The sequence below is a fragment of the Corvus moneduloides genome, chromosome 7 (assembly GCF_009650955.1).
Source record: "Corvus moneduloides isolate bCorMon1 chromosome 7, bCorMon1.pri, whole genome shotgun sequence".
NCBI lineage: Eukaryota > Metazoa > Chordata > Aves > Passeriformes > Corvidae > Corvus > Corvus moneduloides.
Window position 1 is genome coordinate 33,808,968 of NC_045482.1, and position 24,148 is coordinate 33,833,115.

The 24,148-nt window shown below is 42.7% G+C and overlaps 1 protein-coding gene across 7 annotated transcripts in view; it reads left to right on the forward strand.

The window, feature by feature from the left end:
* THSD7B (thrombospondin type 1 domain containing 7B) overlaps positions 1-24,148 on the forward strand; it is a 299,484-nt gene that overhangs the window by 261,689 nt on the left and 13,647 nt on the right. For 5 of the 7 annotated variants that reach the window (XM_032114787.1, XM_032114784.1, XM_032114789.1 and 2 more), the window contains 6 exons: positions 4,581-4,714; positions 5,366-5,519; positions 14,519-14,660; positions 16,028-16,143; positions 16,625-16,742; positions 23,144-23,289. In XM_032114787.1, coding sequence (XP_031970678.1) covers positions 4,581-4,714; positions 5,366-5,519; positions 14,519-14,660; positions 16,028-16,143; positions 16,625-16,742; positions 23,144-23,289 — 810 coding nt within the window. The remainder of the gene's footprint in view (positions 1-4,580; positions 4,715-5,365; positions 5,520-14,518; positions 14,661-16,027; positions 16,144-16,624; positions 16,743-23,143; positions 23,290-24,148) is intronic. The other 2 variants (XM_032114793.1, XM_032114791.1) reach the window with 2 other exon arrangements.

The window sequence follows — 24,148 nt, forward strand, 5'->3', positions numbered from 1 at the left end:
TGTGCCTATTACATGGAATTAATTTTATTTTTGTCCTTCAGGACATGGACTGTGGTACTACAGCTCCATACATGTGTTGGGGACCTCAGTGTGAAGGGGTTTGTAAATGCACTGTCCATAGTGAGTTTGCATAATCTTGGGGAGGGGTGAGCATTAAGAAGGTTATTTTCAAAGGAACTGTTGTTTTTGTGCTTGGGGAGAGAAGTGGCATAGCTGGACAATGGACTTGTGTATCTGCAGCAGAGGTAGTGGATGGCAAACTTGATGTGGATCAGGAGACGTAGACTGTGTGTAATTGGAAGGTTGGATGTACTCTGTGTTAGAGCCAGGGATCCATGGGAGCACATCCCAACCCCCTCCAGGCTTGGGCACTTTGGGTCCCTGGGTTGGTGAGGAGTGAGGTGGTGAGAACACCACACCCCGTCCCAGTGTCTGTTCAGGGGCAGGACAGGGGTGTCCCCATGGACCCAGGAAGAGAGAAGTGAACCTAGGGTCCTCTGTTTTGTGGGACCCACAGAACAGCAACGCTTAGTCAAAATCCTTTGAAAATGCAAAATCAAGAGCACACCTCTTTGACCTCAGCTCCTAGCAAAAACAGGTACGGAAGGCTTTAAGGTTTGTTGTAGGTTTTTTTCCAAATTCAAAAAAAAAAAAAGAGGAATTGGAGCTGATTGAAAACAAATTATGGCAAGCCAGGAGAGAGAAATGGGAGGAAAACATAGTCCTGTGGAGGAAAGGATCACATGCCACATCACTGTGGTTTTTAAATGCAAAGATGGAGTTACAAATTGTATTCACAGCTTTGTGAACTCGTTCCCACGGAGTGCCAGCCATGGAAATCTTACATCTCCTTGAGACTTCCACCTAAAAGCTTAATGGCATGCACTGGTGCCTGTTGTAACTTGTTCTGCAGAAGTGTGTCCCTCCTGGTGATGCAGGTGGTTATTTACATCTCCCCAGTGTCCCAGAGGTGCTACCAGAGATGGCATTGCTCAGCACTGACACAGGGCAGAGGGAAGAACTTGTTCACAGGAACGATGTGCTGTGGTGTCAGCACAATCACTTAGGAAAACAGGTCATTTGTGACAGTTATAATTCGGTTTTTTGGTGGTGAGTGTAAGCTGGGGATCCTGACCAAAGAGGAAGTGCTGCACAGATCAGCAGCCGATCACCAGGGATCTGAGGTACCACAGGGAAATGCAGCCGGTGCTATGTGTCCTCTCTCCTCCAGCACAAAGTGGGATGTCTGTCTGTCTTGTCTCTGTTGGAGGAGGAAGAGAGCTGATCGAACTGGTTTGACACAGCAGGCTAGAAGTGCTCTGTTAATGGCTTTGTTATTGTGATCCTTCCTGCTCTTGAATGGGCACATTTGAAGTGTCACTTCACGTTATGTGTATTTGTGTCAGTGCCTGTGGGATTTCTGTTTTGGCTCACAGGATTCCTCAGATAGATTTTCACTCACATGGCATCCCATGCCTGCCCAACTCTGTCTGGTTTTCCTACACAGTTACTGCAGCAGGTACTTGCCACAGGAGGTTTTGACCACTAAAACACATTTACAGTAAATGCCTGATGTTAAGCCTTTGCTGCTATCCACAGGTGGGCTTTGCTGGTTCGGAGAGATCTGAGGTTTAACAGATGTTAAGGCAGAGCAATCAGAGGTCACTGAGACAATGAGATGGGATTCCCAAGCTCTTGGCCTCATCCTGGCTTCGGGCAGCAGGGCAAGTGCTGAGAGGCTGGCAGTGCTGTGAACCTGCAGGATTCACAGTGGTATCCTCTAACCCTGAGGAAGAGTTATTTTATAGAGCAAGGAAAAGAATCTTAAATCCCCAAAGCTGCCGTTTGTGCTGGACTGCCCCAGCTGCCCCACTGTGCCTGTGGAGGGAGGGAGGCAGCACGGCACCATCACCTCCCACCTGCTCCCAGCCTCAGCTTCCTCTCCAGAAGTCTAAACAGCAGGAGCAGGCCACCCAGCTCTTAATAAACTTATTTACTAAGTTTTGCCATCCTTGGCACTGCCCTGCGAGGCACCTCCTCCCTGGGCGGGCCCCTGGCAGCCAGTTTTGTCCAAGTTTGGCTCTTGGCTCTTGGCTCACTCCCTCTGTGATGAGGAAAAAACTGATCATGCCTCAAGCACCTGTTTCCCTCACTAATTGTCTCCTGTGGGCAGCAGGGTGTTTTGTCAGGCAACGTAGGCAGCCTGTAGTGTTTCCTTCACCCTGTGGAGCAGGGAAACTAATAAATACTCCCTGTCTCTACATCCATCTCCTGGATGGATGTCTGTGGGACCACAAAGGCTTTGCAGTTCCTCAGGAGGGATTGCTGCTGTCCTCAGTGTGTGCAGGGATGTGGCTGAGGGAGTCAGTGACTCTCTTGAGGTGACAGGCTGGTGGGCAGGATGGTGGCTTCTGCTGTGTCCCAGCACCCTTGTATTACTGTATCCCGCAGCCATAGGGAGGAGAGGAGGTCCAATGGGCAGGAATTGTGCAGCAAGATTGATATATTTTGTTATTTTACAAACTCTTTTATAGACTTTTTCTTCATAGTCTAATCAGACAAAGGATCAGCCACCCCCTGGATGGATTGGCTAGAAATCTTAAACATCCATTGTCAAAATATTTTTCTACTGTACCATAAACATAGTTCTACAAGGTCACAGGTGTTCCTAGTTTGTAGAACTTCTGCTAATCTCTTTGTGAGAGAGAAAAGTATCCCATGGGCTTAGAAAGAAGCAAGAAAATTCTTGCTAGCAGCATTATTGTATCCACACCCATGGGCACCCCGCTGGCTGGTGCTGAGCCCAGGCTTGGTGAGTGCTCCTCTCTGTGCTCCCATGCACACCAGTTAATGATAACGAGCCTGGCTGCTCAGCTAATTAGCAGTGCTTGTGGTGCTGCTTGCTCAGTGTGGGAAGCTTGGCTCTGTGTGCACTTTGTGCAATCCACAGACACCTGTATGTTCCGGAGTTAGGCCAAGTGCCAGTGCCTCGGGGCACAGTCCTCATAGAACCAGAGAGTGGTTTCAGCTCACATGGACCTTAAATATCATCTCGTTTCTGACCCCCCTATCATGGGCAGGGACACCTTCTGCTAGTTCAGGTTGCTCAAAGTCACATCCAGGTTTGTAATTTGTGCTTAATAATATTCAGGGAAAATGGTGCTAATGGTATGGCTGCCTTTGCCCACTTCGTTCCCCTCCTTTTCCCCTCCTCTGTGTGAAACGTGATGCTCGTACTAGTTCATACTGTCCTTGCCCTCACCAGTTCAGACGTTGATTTCCCTCTTTCCTGTCTTTTCACCTTTACATATTTTCCACTTTTCAGCATCTGTTATTCTTCCTTCTCTGCTAAACCTATGCACTATGTATAGGCAGACCCACAGTTAAAATTAGTTTCTGACATTTTCTGTTCCTGAGGAGTTATCCTTTGCAAGTTGTCTTCTTTCCATTTGAAATGAAGGTGATTTTCTGATGGGACACCTATTTTGTTTTCAGACTGGAATCTCAATTTTCTTGTCTTCCCACCTCCAAAATGTTACAAAGAAGTTTTCTTTATTCTTGTGGCCACAACATGTCTAGTCATAATCTGCTATTTTTAAATGAAGCGATAAATTATTAAACATGTGGCTGAATCTTTCTGGGGGGTTGTTGGGAGGAAGGCTATTGGTTTATAGTTATTCTAATGGTGAGAATGAAATGGCTCCAAAGCAGCAAGGCTGAGGACATTTTGGTGCGTGGAAGAAGAAATTTTAAGTGCACTGTATTTTTCCAGGGCAGCACATTTTGCTTCATGCAAAGCAACAGAGAATACTGTATCTTCAAATCAGCTTCTGCAGACAAACCAGATTCAAAATAAATAACTTTTATTCATCACTGTAATAGAACTGTTGATGCATTCATTTATTTAAACCTAGAAATCTGCTGAAGTGCTATATCTCAGTGTGCTGCTTTTAACAGCCTGGGTATCTGGCACCTTTTATCAAGCTTTTGGCTGTATTTTACTCTCTATGTAGATACCATAGTTCAGGTGAATACACTGTCATGTTTGATTAGGAGATATGTTAGAGATAAGTCACCTGCAGGCAAAAAAGCGTTTACCGTTTTTGTGTATAAAAATGAAATTTGTAGGATGCATGAAATTTCATTATTTTATGGTAAATGGCTTATAAGAATGTGTTAGAAGCAAAGGTAAATGAGTGCTGATTTTAAGTTTGTACTTTCTGAAGCACAAAAGCATGTGGTACATATGGTCCTGGTGAATGACACGTGATAGATTATACTGAGAGCAGGCAGAGCAAATGAAATTGTAATGGAGTTCCTCTTCTGGCTGCAGGAAATAGCTGTTATTTATCCTGCTTCCTAAGATGCTGCATGCATGCTGCTGTTCATTATATACTTAAAAATCCCTTGGCAAGTCAATAATGAATAAATGAACTTAAAGCCATTACAACAGCCTTAGCATGAGGAGTGTAAGCCAGGATATTTTTCAGTGAGCCTTTTTGTGGGTTTGGCTGAGGCGTTTCTGCAGACATGCTAACCTGGACAGTTCAACTGAAAAGTTTGGTTCTTTCTCCTGGCAGGTGCATGAAGCAGTCCCATGCTACAGCGAGTGCAATCAGTATTCCTGGGAAGTAGAACCGTGGTCTCCATGCAAAATCAACAGCGAGCAAAATTCCCTCCACTGTGGAGAAGGAATACAAACGAGGAAAGTCAGGTGCGTGAAGACAAAAAGAGCTGATATGTTCTTGCATAAAGCTTCAGTATCTGGCCATCTGACAGTGAGTGTGTTGCTGAGTCCAGTGTATTTCAAACTAAAAGAAACGTGTTTATGTGCCATGGTTTACAGGAAAAGCATTTCAGAGATGCAGCCTTGGTTTTTCAGGAGCACGGCATGATGTTTAAATTAGTATTCTTCAACCTAAATGCCATGTATACATAAAGCTCCCTGAGGTGCAAAGCCTCCATATTTTGATTTGCTAACATTTTCCCCAAGTAATAGCACTGCATGCACCACAGTGGCGTTCATTATTACTGAATATTCATTCCTCAGGCACAGGGAAATGCTGAGTTATTTCCAAACGTTCAGATGTTACTAGCAGGAGCACTAAGATTTGTTCTTGCTGGTTGTCATTTTCTGTTTGCTCCTTTGTCAGCCAATCAAAGTTAAAATCCCTCTGTATGAAGTAACAAAAGCACGTTATGCACATAGCTGATTTCCATTTGCATTACCATGTTAATTCTACTTTTAGACCAGCCATGCTGCTTGTAGCTATTGTCATGTCTGTGTCCTGAACAGGCTTGAGAAAACTTGTTGATATCCATGTTGTCTGTGATACTCTAATTAAAATATGTGTTTTCTGTGTAGGTGTGTGAGCACTGCTGAGGACCATGGCATGGAGACTGTGCCCAGCGCCCTGTGTAGTCAGGCTGAAGTCCCAGAGACAGTGCAGAAGTGTAGCTTGTACTGTCCCAGTGAGTGTGCAGTGTCTGACTGGGGACAGTGGAGCCCGTGTCCACAGGTAGGCTCTCCTGCCTGTGTCCCTGGCAGTGTTCCTCACTCATCAGTCTTCACCTGTCCTTCAACTGCTCCATGGCCTAGTTATTTTCTAGGAAAGTAAATTATTTTCTGAGGGATGTCAGGCTTAATGGATCCTGCCAGCATGGTTGAATCTGGAGATATTTATGTCTCTACAGAGACTGAGCTGTAGGAAGTTGGTTAGTGAAACACATAGTTATTACTGTGACAGTTGATTCAACACATCCTTCCCCTTGGTCTGCTGTGGGAGAGGGCCCACACAAGCAGAGTGGGTGAAGGGACAGTATTCCAGCCTCAGTAAGGGCTGTCTGCCTTAGGAAATGTTTGCAGGGGAGACCTCTGTCAGTGGTGCATAACTGCCATGACAACCTGCTGGTAAACCCTGGGGGTGACACTCCTCTGGACAGGTCTCAGTCCTGAGGGAATGACAGCTCTCCTCTCCCAACACACACTATTTCTGTCCAGTGTCTCCTCCTCCTCAAAACCTCAGGGGAAGATTTGAGGCAACAGCAGCAGAAGGGTATGACAGCAAGGTGCCTGAACAATTTGTCATGTCATAAAATACTCAAAACTTTGTGAATTATGCAGGGATTCAAGCCACTGCGAAGTGCTCTGTTTTCCAAAGTGTACAAGATGGAAAGAAGTTGCAAATTCTGTATTAGGAAAAGCCTTTGGCCTCAAACCGCATGATTTCAGATCTATTGTTTCTCCCTGATCACTGTTGAAATAGGTGCCATATTTAATCTCGGAGGGGTTTTTTAATAGACTTGCTTGATGTATTTAAGTGACAAACATATATTCATTGCCCCCATGTTAACAGGGCCATTACCAAAAGTTGAGTGGCTATTGGACAGGTATTTATACTAGTGCTGATACAGGTAATCTCCTTCCATAATATTTTGTGTAGCGTGTCAATATACTCGGTAAGAACGTGTCAAATAAAATCTTGTGTTTCATTTCCTGTGTTCACCTCCTCCTGAGCAGCTTGGCTTTGATGAAGTATAACATTCTTGCAACCCATACAAATGCTTGGATACCTTTCAGAGTCCCACTGTGGTTGGGCTGTTTCTTTGCCATTGACTTTTTCAGACATAGATTTTCTTCATTTTCACACACAGTGGAATAATGCAGAGATCCTTGAGGCCATTGGGGGTTTCTCAGGGGCCTTGATGGCAGTCAGTTGGTTATGAAGGACTTCTTGAAGCTTTAAGCACCCTCATATCCTTAAGACACACAGACTTTTTGCCTGAAGGCTTCTTTTTTTGACAAGGGTGAAGCCTCCGTAGCCCACAGAAGCAGGAAAGGGAAGCCCAGAGCTCGTGGGCTGCCCTCCATCAGGCAGCACATCTCTTGGCAGGGGCAGGGCCACATGCCACAGTCCCTGTGTCTCCTTGTACATCCCTTTGCCATGGTGGATGTTAATTCATAAATGTGAGGGCATCTGCATGCCAATGCAATTAACTGAACAATATGTTTCCACAAGCTGTTCTGCAGTGCTTTGTTGTGAAACTGAGATGAGTGTGTGCCGATGGAGCATGTGTTTCAATAGTTCTGTCCAGATACCAGGCAATAAACAGCTTGAAGTTTTATGGGCAGATAAAACCTTCCCTTTGATGAGTTTACAGCTACTCAGGCTGTTTGTGCTGGGTTTTGAGAGAGAACCACACAACACAGTCCCTCCCAGGCTGCACATGCTCCACATCTCCAAGGCAAGTGCTGGGCTTGCTGTCAGTGCAGAATGACTCTGCTGGGCCACTGGTGTGTCATCGGTGCGTGTGGGCAGGGATTGAGGGAATCGTGGTGGCTGGGAGTGAGGCCATCACCAGGGTGATTAATGAACCTTCCACCTCCTGAGTCACCACTAGGAAAGGTGCTCACTTAAGACAGCTACAAATAGGTGGACTCCAAATTTCAAAAAATTTGAAAGATCACATCATATTGCAATGAAAAAGCAAAACTGTGCATCCTGGCTGCTCTTTTTCAAGCACATTTACATTTCATACCACAATAGTTTGCGCTCGCATGAGGCAGTTGCCAAAGACCATTCCAGGAAATCTTCCTGTAGGTCTGGTCATGTTTGTCTTGCTGGAGATAAAGAGGATTTATGAAACTTGACAAATTCTAGTTTGTAAGAAATGAACAATCACAATTTCAGCCTCATCTCTGCCTGAGGAGCTCTTTGATTTGAAATATTTACCTAAGTTTTTGGTCAGGTGAGAATTCTTTCCCAGTCACTTTGGTGTTCTGCTCATGTTTTACAGTGTTGATAATAAATTCATCCTGATAGCAGAATAACTAACTCTTATCAGCTGAATATAAAAAGGCCTTTTAGATTATCCGTTGTACCTTTTGTCAATATGTCATTGTACTCTGGATATTTTCGAGGGTATTACTTGGTTTTATCTTGTAGCAATATTCTTCCCATGTGAATTTTCCACTTTCAGGATGGTAAATGATCTTGAATCGTGTTGAAATCAATGAGTCATAAAGGTGGCGACTGCTTTGTCAATGGAAAGTATTTTCTTCAATACTGTTTTTCTTCTAAAACACTGTATTTGTTCTACCTTTTTTGGCTGCATTTCCCTTTTGCTTTTAAACACTTTTGTGGTCTTTTATAATTTCAGATGCTCCCACAATTCTTTTATGTGTGTTTTTCAACTGAATTACTTACTTGCATCTTGATTATGGTACTATTTAACACAGCTACACAAAGGTAAATTTTAATATTTCATCTAATGGTCAGAAATGAAGCTGTCAGATATATAATGCCTCAAGGTTGCTTTGAGGTTTTGTCTCCATACTGGATTCAAGAAAAGCATAGTTACTGATTTAAATCTTCCCTATTATTCTCACTTTTTCTATTGTGAGAAGGAAATTCAAAATTGTTTTCCCTGTGGTTGAGGGCTATTTTTTGGCTTATAATGTTTTGTTCTTTGTCACTAAGTAAGATCCACGTAACTTAAATATCAAGCCTTTAAAGCCATTTAAATAACAGTTTGAAGCTTGCTAATTTAAAAAAAAAAAACAAAAAAAACCCAACAAAAACCCACAAGGAAATTAGGTTGACTTGCATTTTTCTTCAGAGATTTCATGTTTGTTCCAGGGACAATAGCCTGTTCAGTCAGACATCATCACTTGATTGCTCAAAGACCCAGCTAAACGATCTGGGAACTGAAATCCTGTCATCTCTGTTACATATTCAGTGATGGAATAACACACACTTCCTGCGGCGTCTCGACTTTGTATTCATCTGACTTGGAAATGTGATTAATTGACTTCAATTGAATTCATCAAAGCATTCTTAAAAAGAGTTAATATGCGAGTGGTGCTACAAGTCCCTGAAATAATTACCTCAAATCTATTTCGTTAGCTCTCTGGCGGTGGACGGCTGTCGCAGCCCCCGTTGTGGATTGGAGTGGCCCCCTCGCTTGCCTCAGCTGTTGGCATTTCTAGCAGCAAATTCCAAGGGGTCTGAAATTAGTTAATTATAGGAGGTTGCGTGTGTAGTGAGTGAGAACAGCTGTCTCCATTCCAGCGAGCATTTTCCTCATGGATCAATGGTGATGTGCCGCACTCAGGACTTGCGACAATTGAGTTATTATTCCCTGGAATCTGCGGGGGGAGAGTGATACTGCCACAACTGACCGGATTAAAAGTGTCACCCAGTGATACAGTGAGCTCTCAGGTTTGCAGTGACTTTCTTTGTCAATACAAGTTGGAGTTGTTACAGTTTGGAAATGCCAACTGGAAGAGAATTTGTGGACTCCTGTAGACGCTGGGAGTCACTGTGTGGATTACCAAAGCCTTCATCACAGCTGGTACCTGAACACAGAATGGGCAAGGTTGGAAGGGACCCCTGGAGGTCATGTACTCCTTTCTTTTCAAGCAGGATTCCCCAGAGCACATTCCTCAGAATTGTGTCCTCAGACAGCTTTTGGATACCTCCAGAGAAAACTCCCCAACCTCTCTGGGTTTGGCACGTAAGTTTGGCCGAGGACCTGCAGTGGGAAGGCTGGACTGAAGAGTGAGGCTTGCACAGAGTTGTCTTTCTAGCCCAAGAGATAATTTATTCAGATCAAGCATGAGAATTATGCTGGTTGAGGCTTTTTGGAACTTTTTTTGGCACTGCTCCTTAGGCATAGCTGTGACTTGGACTTTTTTGTATAGCTTTGTCAAAAAAAGTTGGTAACTGCTGTATTTTTTATATTTGTTGTTTTATTTTTATTAATCTTTGTTAACAATCGCTTTTTTAGAAGTAATGTTTCTGTGTGGAGGCAGGCAAGGTTTCAGAACCTGGATGCATCTGAAAAAGAAGATTTATGCAAATGCATTTTCATTTCAAAAGACTGCTTGTGTTATTGTAAATGGCTTGTTAAATTGTTACAAAACATCCACACTGGTGTGAACAATATAACGGTTCATTGCTCTCTTAAAAATAGTCAAATACGGTTGCTGCCTTTGTATTTACCTTATTTTGAGGTTGTATGTTTCCTTATGAATAGCCAGTTAAAAATAATGCAGCCAGCTATTTAATGTAGGATGCATTATAAAAGCTGCTTGATAAATTGAACAGCTTAAAGGGCCCTGTAATGGGTTACAGCTTCTGTGCTGTACAATTATGATGCATATGAAAGTCTGGATCAATGGACAGCTCTTAAATTCCATCACAAAGAGGGTCTAATAGCATATAATAATGTGTGATATGTTAACAGCACTTACGCTGGAACTTAGTTTCATAACCTTGCAGCTTTATTTTATTTAATACCCTTCTCTTCTAGAACAAGCTTTCTGTGCTTTGTCAGTCGTGCGATTGTCTGAAGCAAAGGCTGGGTGCATCCTTTGTGTATGTTTTTGTCCCTCACTTTTTATGTTAGCTTTAAATAGTGACAAGTGGTCATGGTGAAAAAATAGCTTTGGCTAAAAGAAATATTTAAAAAATGCAGTAGTCAATAGTGCCAGGAATTCCCCCATAGAATCAAGATGATGGCTGTTACAATTTTTAAAATTTGAGAAAACTTTGATATATTCCTGCCTTAACATTTTATGGACTTCTCATTGCTTCAGAATGTTTTGTTTCTGTCATGGTTTATATAATCTGGCCTATAGATCCATGGCTCTCGCTCAACTTTTTCATACTTGATGGAAAAAAATAATGGAAATGGTGAGATTTAATATGATAAAGTAGGCTGGGACAGTGCAGTTATACCCACAAGGAAACCGACTGTCTGTGTATGACATCCTACTGCTGTAGGTTATTAATGTGCCACCTGAGCTGGCACCCCATTATTATTTTCATCCAGAAATTAGTTCTATTCCTATCAGCAGTTCCAAAGGATGCATATGCCAGAATTACACCCTCCATTGCCTACAGTTATCAACAAAGAATCTGAACAAACAACCTATTCTGTAAAACTTAATAGCCAAACTGATCTGCACCTGATCTTGAAGGTACATAGAGTTCCTCAGGCTTCTGACCTTCTACCTCCATGCACCACTGCTGCCTCCATTTCTTAGGACTTGTTTCCTCTCCTATTATTTATGGCCACAGTGGGCACCCATAATCATTGTCCTCCTTGGATCCATAAATCTTTATTTGTAGTCGGGGTGGTGTCAGAAGTGGGTTTCAGTTTCCCAGAATAGGGAACATTTGCTGTTACGCCCATTTCTATCCCATGGTTACATTCCAAATTCTCCCAACTATGGAAACCAGTTAAGGGATTTATAACCACAGGCATAAAAATAAGTTTCATGAGCATAAAGAGATGATCTCAGAAATACAAGTCCAACTCCCACTCCTGAACACATCTGTTGTAGGCACCTGCCTTTCCTTATGCTTCCACTGTGGAAATGTTGGCTGATGCTGAGCACAAACCAGTTGCAATAGCCTTACAGGAGGTAGTGGCTGGCTTAATGTAAAAAACAATTTTAAAAGCTTCATCTGTCATCAGTGAAAGCACTAGTTACTAATAGAGCAGTAGGAAGTAGAATAATGTCTTTGGAAGTATAGCATCCACTCAGTGGGAAGAGAGGAGCTGTAAATGAAGATACTCAGTAAAGCATTGCTGAATCACAGTGGGCTTTATTCATTTAAAACCCCAGAAACTGTAGATTCATATATGCCTGTGGTTAGAAAGTTGGGTCCCCAGGGCAGATCCAGTCTTGATCCATGTACTGGGATAGCACCTTCACTACTACTTTGTGTGGAAGATTACTTGAACGGTCAAATTAGTTTTGTCATTTTCTTCATTTGTGAGAATACTCAGAATCAACCTGTTATCTTGCCCAAATCTTAATTAGTCCCATGGTAATTTCTTACTTTAACTACTCAAGGAATATTTCTTTCTTTTGCTGCCTTTTCTGTAAATTACTGACTGCCATTTCTGTCCTACCTCCTAAACCTGTGGCTTGCCATTGATGGTGATTGGTTTTGCTCTCAGTATTTTTTAAGATCCACATTCAGGACAAGACATGCCCCGTAAGCATTGCTCGTTAGTACCCTCAGCATCTCCCCACTGGAAACAATCCCTCTTCTTTACTTTCACTGTTCACATCCCCTAATGACACCGAGCCTGCCAATCCATTCCTCTACCTTTGCCATGTCATCAATACTTCATTTTTTTTTCCAGCCTGGGTTTTTGGAGGGGTCCTGCAGGAGCTGTGCACCCAAGCCCATTGAGATTTGAGGGTAGCTGGGTATTCAGCTCCCTCTTGCTCCTTTGAAAATTCCAGCTTTCATCTTTTTCTTTGCAAGTCATTCCCTCCTGCCGCTTACTCAGTTCCATTTATATTTGGCTCCGTTTTTTACGTGGTTAACTTGAAAGAGTAAGGGCAGAAAATCAATTATAAAACTAAATTGACTTCTCAATTGACGTTAATAGAAATTCAACAAATAATATTACAGGATATTAGTTACAGTTTGACGACTTCGAATTTTTGCATGTTTCCTGTGTCCTCAGCTTGATTAAATGAATGCTTTTCCTACAGAGGTTCCTTGTTATTCAGAGCTGGTAAAAGTGATGGGCTTATTGCATCAGCTCTGGCTTCTGAGCACCGTGGCTCATCAACACAGTGAGAATTCTGGCTTCAGAGAATCAGTAAAACAGTTGTTTGTTCAGATCCTGGCAAACACCAGATAGATTTTGACCTGTTAGACTGGTTTGCTGCCTACCAGGAGGATATCTGAGAGGGAAAATTGTTGTGCCAGCCCAGAAAACTGTGGGGCTCTGTGACAGCAACTGGGCTGCATCAATGTCCTATAATCGAGCACAACGGGGGGCATGCTGGACAGGGGAAAAATGCTATTTTATTAAAAGAATTTACTTATCTACAAATGATGCATATTTTCTGTCTGCATGTTCTTATTCTGAAGGGAGCAAACGCTGGTATTTCTGAACTGGCATAGACAACAACTGTCACAGCATCCATTGATTTTTTTCCCTTTGGTAACATAATTCAGAGAAACATTAATTAGGAGTAGCTACTGGGATACATGTTTTGATTTTTTTTTCCCTTAGTCATTTTGCTTTATTGGCAAATCATTTAAGTTATTAGTGTTAGTTGTGAGAATGGATAATCAGATTAGTTGTGAAAAAGGCAGTAAACTATTGGTAAACACTTAGCATAGGTTTAATTTTCAGATAATTAGAAACAATTGGGTGTTTTAGCTGACCAAGGGTATTCAAATAAGATTACCATTTAAAATGATTAGACAAGGTGTGTGTCAGCAATAAAAACATAATAGATTTTCCTTCACATAGTGTAAACATAAGGAAAACAGGCCCTGACAATGTATTTTAAGACCAGACCAGACTTTCTTCCCATTTGTCCTGATATTTATTCTGTTCAGTTTTGCTATCATCTGTGCTGCTAATCCAGTTTACAGCAGTCTGAGATCCAGATTCATGCTGCAAGGCCATTACATTTCCCTTTAATAGTCACAATACAGGAATTATCCACGCTTCCCTCCATGCAGGGTTCAGTATTTGCAGCCTGTTTGTTGCATGGTAATAAGCCCATGGTTTTAAACTGTTATTTTTTGTAATTACAGCACTCTATAGAAAGACCATGTTTTAAATCCCCAAGCATTTATGAAAATCTATTTCTATATGCATTGCTTTTTTGTTATTTTCTTTGCTGTTCCTGAGCAATCCTAATGGGAAGCTGTTAGGAGTTAAATGGGTCGTCCTGTTCAATAAATGGCAGTGAATACCTTTAAGAAGGGATTTATTTCCATTATGTTTGCTGCGACCACTTCCGCTCACCCGTTCCCGTTACTGGATTGTGGGAAAAGGGCTCCATGCTGCAGTGCTGTGAGAGTGAGGATCGAGGGCTGCTAAAAACAAACAGTTTTGGTGCCTGTGATGCACAAACAGAAATGAAAACCTGCCTGAGCTGGTTCATATTCCTGTGAAAATGTAAACAAGAAAATCCTGGTTTATAGGCAGCTGGACATCAGTATTTGTATCACATACTCTGAAAAGTCACCTCGTCTTGTTGTCAGCATCATAACTGATATGCAATTACAAATGTCCTTCTTTGAAATGAGTGCTTTGCTGTAACATCAGATATTACTTAAAAATGCATTAATTGTGCCAGAAATCCTGTTCATTATTCAGTACTGTGGCATTTCATTGGAAGTCTTGGGAAGAGGTGCAAAGCAGGGCACAGCAAAATGGTGCAGTCTTTATCCTGTTGTCCCCATAGATCCTTACCAAAAAACATGGAAAAAAATAGTATAGGAGTGCTAAAATAGCCAAATCAGGGTGGATAAAAGATGACTTTTAGGAATACTGGATTCTTAACTTTGAACCACATTTCTTTTCCTTCATATGCTTTTAAGTGTTGTTAGTGCAGGAGTGGGATTGTATGTGGTCATGGATGTGCATATACAGCCCTGGTCTGTGGTGTCTGTGATTTTCTGGGGTCGGTGGTGTCTGTTTGATTTACTGGGGTCTCTGTACTGTCCATCCCTTCTCTGTCCAGGTGTGTGACCCAAATATTATGCAAACCCGAACCCGACAAGTGCTGAGGTCTCCTGTCAGTTCAAAGCCCTGCCCTGAAGATTCACAAATGAAGCCATGTATTCTTAACCAAAATTGCTTCCAATACCAGTACAACCTAACAGGTAGGTGCAAATTTTCAATATACCCTTAGTAGGTGTTTTCAGTTATGTTTGCTGGGGAGTTGGTTAAAGCCCCATCGTTGGTTTCAATAAAGTTAACTACACACTTACGTTTTTACACATTAGTGGACAAATGCACAATTCTTCTTTTATGTAAGTTGTCATTGCAGGTACACTGGAAATAAAGCATGCTAAATGGGATTTTCAGTGGGTTATCAACAGGATTAATTACAAAATTCCAATTAAAAGAGCATCATCTGCGTGGTTCTGGTGAAGCCAGTAATACCAACAGAAGTCTGCTTTGAAGGCAGTATGGGTTATATGGGTGGGCATAGGATATTCCCAGCAAAATGCAATTTTTAGGACCTTAGAAGCAATTGGTTCTGTTGCAAACAAATGAACAAAACAAAATTGAAAAATTCCTTTTGTTTTGACCACCTGAGATAAATGAGAGAGGCATAAAGAGGAGAGATCTAAGAGGAATTTGGGGGCTGGTGGGAAGGGAGAACAAAGCAAGATAAAATATATGAATATAAACTCAGCCTGTTTGTAATAAAAGCCGTAGAAACACAGGCAGCAGGATGATGCCTTTTTTATCATCACATTTCAGAAATGCAGAACATTTATGTGTTCATGTTTATCAGAGGTGGAAGACACAAAGTGATAGGTTTTCTTCTCATCCTTCTTATTTATTGGTGGTGTATGGAAATTTTAGTGGCTTCTGTTACGCTTTTTGTTTATTTTAAATGATGTTTTAAAGCTTATTTCAGTTTAGTTGTATTCTGGCCAACATAATTTCAGACACGTAATAAGATATTAATTTTCTTCCGCTAGAAATACTGCTTTTATTTCATGAGTATTAGAGTTTAGTTTTAAATAATGGATAGCTTTGCCTCGAGACAAAAACAGGTTAAACCAGAGTTCCCCTTCAGAAAGTTCCCCGGCTGCTTTATCAAAGCAGAATTTTACTTCAGACAGTAGAGTCTTATGCCTATGCCAACTGGATTGAACTGATACCCTTTATCAGTGTTCAGCATGTGCACTCTGATGTACCAGTGTCGTAATGGGATACGGTATTGGACTGTGAAACGAGTGGTGTCTCCTCTGAGACTTGCCTGGCTTTGAGAACAACTTTCTTTTGTGAGGGGTTGTTCTTGGGTATGGGATGCCCTGACATGGGGAAGTGCTGCTGTAGGTGAAGGTAACGCCCATGTTCAAGGCTTCAAAGCCAGGCTGGATGGGGCTTTGAGCTGCCCATGGCAGGGGATTGGAACTACACAATCTTTAAGCTCCCTTCCAAGCCATTCTGTGATTCTGTGTTGAGTATAAAGGTGACCTGCAGCAGTGCACCCTCTGCTTTGTGTCTGCAGGCTGGAGCGGGTGCCAGCTGGGTGCCAATGCCACCTGTGGGCACGGGGAGCGGCGCCGCCTCCTGAGCTGCCGGCGCAGCGACGGGGCCACCGTCAGCATGCAGCTCTGCCAGCGGGTGAGCAGGGCTGAGACACACCCAGACGTCTTCGTGTTTCCAGAAGGCTGGTGGTGCCTTCTGATCCACGCCAAGACATCCCCCGTAAATGGTGGAAAAGTTGTGTTTGGTGCTGGGAGCACACAGCTGGGGGCTTTGGGAGACAGAGGGGTGTCAGTGGCTGGTATCACACCTTGACTTGAACACAGGGGGCATGGCTGCCAACCGTGAACCATCCCAAAGCTGGGGACCAGGGAGATTGTGTCCTACTACCAGAAGTCTGGGGTTATCCTTTTGGAATAAGACCCAAACACTGAGGGATGGTTAGATGTGAAACACTTCAACACTGAAACCGCGTTCACCCATTGCACCATCGGGACAGCTCCCTGTAAACACCATGCAGGTGTCCTGCAGAGTTGCTGCCAGTTCTTGCTGGGTGCTGGGCTGTGGCAGGAGGTGGCTGGGGCCTGGGGAAGCTAATGCCTGTGTTTCCCTGTCACAGCTGCACCTGGAGAAGCCTGTGCCCACGAGCAGCCGGTGCATGGTGGGGTGTGCCGTGGACTGCCAGCTCTCCCCGTGGTCAGCCTGGTCGCAGTGCTCCCACACGTGTGGCGCTGGCGGTGAGTCCCTACCTGCCCTCCTGACCTTACATACCTCAGCAATGCAGCACAGACAGCACCCACAGCCCCAAGTGGGCTCAGACAGTCCCTGAATAGGGGTACAGAGCTCAGGGATAGCCTCGAGCCGCACCCGAATCCTTCGGGGGTGGTTTTGGACCCTCTTGAGGTCTTAAGGTGGTGGGTGTTTTGAGCAAAGCAGGCTATTCTCAAAGCAGTCCAAAGTGAAAAATGCAACTTAGGGAACAAGTAGTCAGATATCTGGAGGATTATTTATTGATTAATTCAAACTCTCAGAATTCAGTCACAGCAAATGTTAACCCTGGGGATGAGGAATATGTAAAGCTAGCAAAGAGCTGGGGAGTGTTACAGGATTCTGAAGAGCTTAATAAATAAATACAAATCCTCTGGTGAAGTAACTTTTAGTAACATAATTGCATCCCATTGAAGAAAATGCACAAAGACTGTTTTTCATCATTTAGTGTATACCTCTGCCTCCATCTTGCATCCACAGGTCCCTTAGCACTGCTGTGACCCCAGTAACTTCAGCAAGACCTTCTATAGCCAGTAGTGCTCACCAGCATACAAAAAGTGAAAGGATTAGGACCTTTTTCAACTTATATGATTTAAAATACCCTTTGAGTATTGACATGAGGAAATGCATTCAAGGTTTTATTCTCAATAAGCTTGGGACTTTATTTCCCAGGCTTCTGATGTGCATTAGATGTACAGCTAATGGTCTTTAAGATTCAAAAGCCATAATGTATATTTGAATCAAATTCACTTAAGGTCAAAAAGAAGAAAGCTCTTAACTTCCATAAAGTGATTCCTTCAGATGGATTCCTGAGATCAAAGCGTGTTACAGAAAAAGCTTAATATTTGGATTAGTGCTGTTCTTTCTTTGCTGAGCTTTTAGCCCGTTTGTGAAGTAGTGCTTTCTTAACAGAAGTGAATAATTCATGGACAGTGTTTTAACAACAACACACTGGGAGTACTATTCATTCCAAATTTTATTTTTTTCTTCAAAATCCATTTTGGAGTGTTAATGCTCGTGTTGCTGAATAAACTTAATTTAATTTTTTGAGTGTTCAATCACTTACTGACTTAAACAGAGTACAATGCAAAAGCAGGTTGCAATGTTTTTATGGCTTTTAGCATGCTCAAGGAGCAGCTTACCCTATATAGTACCTGTAGGTTTTTTTATCCTGAGCTCTTATATTGCATAGTTTGCAAAAGGATGTACTTGAGTGAAGACGTGTCTTGCATTCAGTCCCTGATCCTGAAACACTTGTGCAAATTCCAAAGACTGGTTAAAGAGTTGATGGCTGCCAGTGGATACAAGGAGTTACTTCATGTCCTATACCAGAGGAAAGCTGGAAACATCTGTGCCCTGCTGAAAGAGACCTTCCAACCAGTGTCCTGGCTTTAGGTGCCAAACCTCATTGAGGCTGCTTGAGCCACACAGTCAAGCCCAAGCTCAGCTCGGTTTATGGGTTGTCCCTGGTCCTCAAAGATCATAACTCTGTTACACTGCTGGCTAGAGAGCTGTCTTGTACAGGTCACTGTATTACTGCTGTGGATTAACATGGATTTAAAAGCTGGAGATACTCTTTTGTGGACCTGTGGCAGCTAAGCAGCTGGGAAAACTGTCTTAAAAATTGTATCATAAAGAAGCCAAGTTTTGCTCAGTCCTACTCTACCACTTGAACAACTTTGCAGGGACCTGAGAGTCTTCTGACCCTCATGCCAAAGCATGAACATCAGTGAAACAAAAATACTTTGCATCCAGATTATTCCAAGCACGTGGTTGATTTTCCTGCAGCCTCGGTCCTGATCTGACTTTTGCTGTATCAACTCTGAAGTGTAGATCTACCCTGGTACCAAACATCCCTGGTGGAGGGGCCTTGGCACAGTCCTGTGGCCGTGGCCCTAGCGTGGTTCCAACAGCACAAACACCGTCACTTCAGCTGCTTCACTGAGTTCTGGGAGGTTGTAAATACTCCTGCATGATGGCAATAGCAGAGAAGACTTCACTTGTGCACTCATCTACAGGTGGTGCTTCAGGGGAACACAGCGAGGGTTTCCAGCCGGAAAGGTCATGGACTGCGACACCTCTGAAGTCACCCTGAGTTTCTCACAGGCATTTGTGGGAGTAGGATGAAGCCTCAAATTAGACAGGAAAAAACAAAGGATGACAATAAACAAACTGTGGGAATTGGCTGTAGTAAACCCTCATAACTGCTTCCCTTTGCCAGTAAGTAGCTGCCCACGGTTTGGTACAGCTGAAATGCAGGGCTTAGGTGCTCCGTGCTCAGAAACAATTCACAGCAAGTTGAGTGCAGCATTACTGGATCAGCTTATGGCAATATTTTGCTTTTCTGGCTTTTTTTGGAGAGTATGTGCAGAAGCACCATAAAGGACTTCAAAGAGAAACATAATTTAAATATAATTCAGGTCAAAATTTAGTGTTGCTGGATGTGTGTTTTCACATGTTTTTTTATTCAAGGATTGTTGCTAATGTTTTTATTCTCTCCTTCTCTTCCAGTAACAGTTTGATGTGATATATTTTAATGGGTGGTACCTTTACTCAGGTTCTATTTTATGGAATAATGCATCTAAACATGAAGTGGTGCTCCTGTGCATGTGGCACTGGCATCTAACACAGTTCTGGTACACAGCAGCCAAAGGCAAATATATTGATTTTAATGAATGGTGATGAGTAAAGCAGATCTCTCTTTCCTGCCTGCGCTGAGCCTGTGGAAATGTGTAACTGATGTTTGCCTGTTGCAGCTGTAGTTCTGGGCAGCCTCTGCTCAGGATGCTGCATAGGGCTTTAGGCTGATACCGGGTTATATATAAGGGTTCCTTATATCAGTCGCTGTACTCCTCTGAAAAGATGTATAGAACTGCCTTAATGGATGATGCTTCCGTGGCCTGAATCAAAGTTACTGGAAAGATGTTTGGTGAGGATAATCCCCAGCAAACTGAATTTCCTTTGTTAAGGCAAATGAATACATGAGGATGCTGAATTTTTTTACATAAATGTTTTCCAGTCCTACATGGCTTCTCTCAAGTTCACTAACAGGAGTGCTAAACTGTATAAAACCACCTCCAGCTGTGCTTTGCCTCTGACAAAGCTGACTTTATCAGAGAAATTACAGGATTTACCAGGGCTGAACATGTTGCTGTGCCTTACTCAGTCCTCAGACCCCCAGTGGGACCTTAGCGGGCTGCGGAGACGGAACCCCAACACCAGAGTGACCTGTGGGATAGAGGTGAAGGGGCACAAGGATGCACACAACCGAAAACTTCGGTGGTTATATTCTTCTTTGGATCATCACCAATTTGGGAAAACATTTTCAGTGTTGCCTTCTGAAGAACTTCTTGTGATGCTTTCTTGCCTGCTACTCGAACTTGGCAAGCTCCTGTCTGACAGTGGGAGGCGTTGCTGGGGATGCCCCCGTGCCCGCTGGTGGCACTGGCAGTGGGAAGTGGATGAAAAGCCCTACTTGTCACCTGTCCCACTTGTTTGTGACTGGACCTAACCTGACCTCCAAGGCTTATTTAAATAATTTGGTCCCTGCTCTGGTCTTGTGCTTCCTTGATAGAGCTGTGTTTTGTGTGCTCTGCTCAAACTCACTCAACTGCTTACAACATGTTGGTCATTGTGACTGGGATGAACTGTAGCAGGAATTTGAATCTTCTTGGTGTCAGCTGTGACACATCACTCTGTGGGGATAAAGTGCAAGTAATGGCAAGAATTTCTTGGGGGTAAAAAAATCTTACTCTTCTAATTTGAAAATATAATCCTGTGTTCCTGAGATGCAATTCTTGCTGCTGACACAAAACAGAATTTTAAGTGACCAGCATTAACAAGACTGGCCTCTTGTTTTTTTTCCCTTTCAAAACTAATTTGAGAATTTGAAGAAATGTTTATTTTCAGTTTCAGCATCCTTTCTGTCCTTATTTTTGTATCATATAACATTGCAGAGCAGAGGAATTAGAGATGTGGCAAATTCATTGGGAAATTAGAGAACGATTCAAAGGAAAATTAAAAAAATAACTAGGATTCCTTCAACTCTTCTAGAGTTTGTATTGGAAGCAAATTAATTTCAGATCCAGTGAGATTCTGTTCTGCATAGGCAGCAAAAGATAAGGTATTCAAAAAGAAAAAATTGAGTTTTTCTGCTACTTGAGTGGTAATCAAACACCTAGATAATGTCTTTGGAGTAAAAAAAATTAGAGCTTCAAGAAACTCACTGCAGTCATTGTGCAAAGAAAGGTTTCAGTGAAGTTTCTTTCTTCAATGATTCATTCACAGTGTAAAAAGAAAGTGATAGACTGAGTCAAACCCCTGCTGACCACTGGGGCTGTAGTGAGTTTCAATAGTTTGGATAACCAACTGGAGGAAACCAAAATGGAAAGAAAGGTTGTTAATTCCTCTTTCTGTTCAATGATCTTCCCATTTACATATTGCTAGAAACATGTTAAACAGACTGTACAAAAGGAAACTATTTAGTTAATTAAAACAGCTTGATGAATGCTTCAGGCTTTCAAGTCCCTCCTAATGAAATTGGATCTTTTAACCTTGGGAGACCTCCTTTTCCTTAGCTCCATTCAGGGAGCTGGTGCCTGGCAGGGTGCCCCAAGAACCCTGCAGCCATAGGCTTCCCACTGTTTCCCAAAGAGCCTTTTCCATTGCTCACCAATACTTAGCATTCAGCATTAAGGAAAATTTGGTCTCTGGCTGGAGAGAAGGGAACAGCTAATTTTGGCCAGTTGGGCCAGGGAGAGCTGTTGTGGGGTTCATCAACAGCAGGCTGGGAGGTTCCCCTTCCCTTGCTCTGACCTCCCAGTGAACCACTGGAGTTTTCCTTTCCTTTTTCTTTTCCTTTTTCTTCTTTCCTTTTTTGTCCTTTTCCTTTTTCTTTTTTCCTTTTTGTCCTTTTCCTTTTCCTTCCTCTCCTCTCCTGTCCTTCTCCTCCTCCTTCTCCTTTCCTTTTTCCTTTCCTTTTTCCTTTCCTCTCAGCTGGTAGGATTTTTTCCATCTCCTGATGTGTCTGATTCCGTGATGGCTGAATGCAGTTGTGTGGGTAACAGCTTTTATCATCACTTCTGCTACAAACTCCTCAGGTCTAGGGGATTAAAACTGGAAAAGGAAGAAGTCTTAAAATTGGTTTTAATGGGTTTAAAAATGGAATTCAGTGGGTCAGAGCAAGGGAATAAAGGTAAGAGAGCTTGCTAAGGTGCCTTTTCCAAGTGTGTCTGCTTTTAATTTTTATTTGCTAAAATGTTTTTGGAAACCTTGCTCTGTGGATGATCATGATGACAGGTATCAGAGATATGCCTTACACCTGCAGAATCCTTAATTAAAAATCGTGTGCATAAATATCTGGGAGAAGGATCTGGCTGGGTGTTGCAGCCTCTCTATTTTGCAGGGTGTTTGCTCCCCCACCAGACTCCCCTCTGCTCACAAAAGCAGCTGAAGGGCAGTGATCCAAAAGGGAGAGCTCCAACAACACCTTATCTCTTCCTTTGCACTGGGTTAACAATTACCACTCACCTCTGCCTTGTTGTATTTGTCTGCCCTTACAGCCCAGACCTTTCAGTTTTTAACTCAAATCTACACCTGTTGAAAGACAGGGCAGAAATTTTATCCCCAGCACAATCTTCTGCATCCCACTGCATAAGGGCTTTTTCTTTTCCACTTTTCTTTTTAATTGGAGATGGAATTCTAATTGAAACATTTTGAGTGAAAACATTCCTGGACATAAATGGACAGCAAAGGAGGCGGAAATGGAATTGCTGTAACTTTAATGAATATATTCAGTTTTATTAGTTCAAAAGTAGTAACATAATTGCTTTTTCCATTCAGTGGCTGAAGAAGTTTTCACCAATAATAAATAGGATTTTAATGGAAATGGTAGAAGTGGTTATGGATGGTAATAGCCACTACAGTGTTTGCAGTTTTCAAATTAGGTCCACATAATTGCTCATAAAAAGAAATTTCATTTGTTAAAAATCTCTGGAAACATATTGAATATGTAATGGTAGAAATGCTGCTGTCATAGGAATTATTTTCCTGTCATATTTAATAATTAGGATCTAGTCAAGTATTTAAATGTGTTGCATAAACAAATACTATCTTTGGAAAACATACAAAACTGTGTTTAAAAAGTGTTCTTGAAAATATCAGTGACTGCATTTCTTAGACTTAGCAATCACATCCCTATTATACAAACAGTCTTCCCAATTAATTGCTTTTTTAACAGATTTTAGTGGTGGGAAATGAACTAGGAATGCTGATAAATTACAAAATCTGTCTTTCTTTCTTTGTTTCTTTCTTTCTCTCTCTCTCTCGCTGCATGTCTCCTGGGCTGTGTGCTATCTGTCCCCCCGCCTAGGCCAGATGGTGCGTGGGCGCTCTGTGGTGCTGCGGGCAGCGGGCGAGGGCAGGCCCTGCCCGGGCCAGCTCACCCAGCACAGGAGCTGCCCGGTGAAGCCCTGCTACAGCTGGCTGCTGGGCCCCTGGTCTCCCTGCATGGTCCAGGTAAGGCTTTCTCCAGTGCTCCCCGACGGCTCCAGAGCTTCCTCTGGGGTCAACGGCAAAACCCCCGTCACGTTGTGGGATTAATTGCTGGTCATGGGCCGGAGGTGTCTCTGTGGCTGGTGAAGGTCTGTAGGGAAGAGGGGGAAGTTCAGGAGCTGTGAACCCCTGCCCCTCATCTTCCAACCATCAGCAGCCGTTCATAAGTAGTGATACGGGTTCAAGTACTGTGTGCTCATAGAATTACTGTAGGGGATTTAGGGAGTGAATGTGTTTGACTGGGCATAGTCGTGGTGACCTATAATTTAATTACATAAGATATCTCTAACAGGAAAATAGATACACTAGACATCAAGGCAGCTTAGCCTTTTTTTATCTTTTTTTATTTCCTTTTCTTTGGAAGGACTGTACAGCAGGTCTTCCCCCCCAGGTCTCCAGTACAGTAGTGTAAGTTATTGTATGAAGGGCTGGTTTCTACTTTCTCCTTACGCTGGCTATCTTTTTAATGATCTAAAAATGTCTGGATTCAGTTCCAGTGTGCTGTCCCTACCCTCGGCACCTGTGCTCAGCACTGGGGCCATTATTTTTTCACTGGCAGTGACTTCCATCAAGCTTGAATTGACTTTTTCTTCCCATCTGTACTTTTACTTCTCTCCTTATCTGTTAGATCACATTTCCAATATTAAAACATTATTGGTTGGTAACCCAGTTTAAGCAGAGGTGAATCTTTCGCAGTGAAGTTTATCAGGCTTCTTAAATCTGGCTTTGGTGAGATGGAGGTAGGAGAAGTGTGGTGGAAACGAGCCCTGTCTGGTCCCAGGGGACAGGACCTGTACCAGATCTGTGGCTGCTTCTCCACATT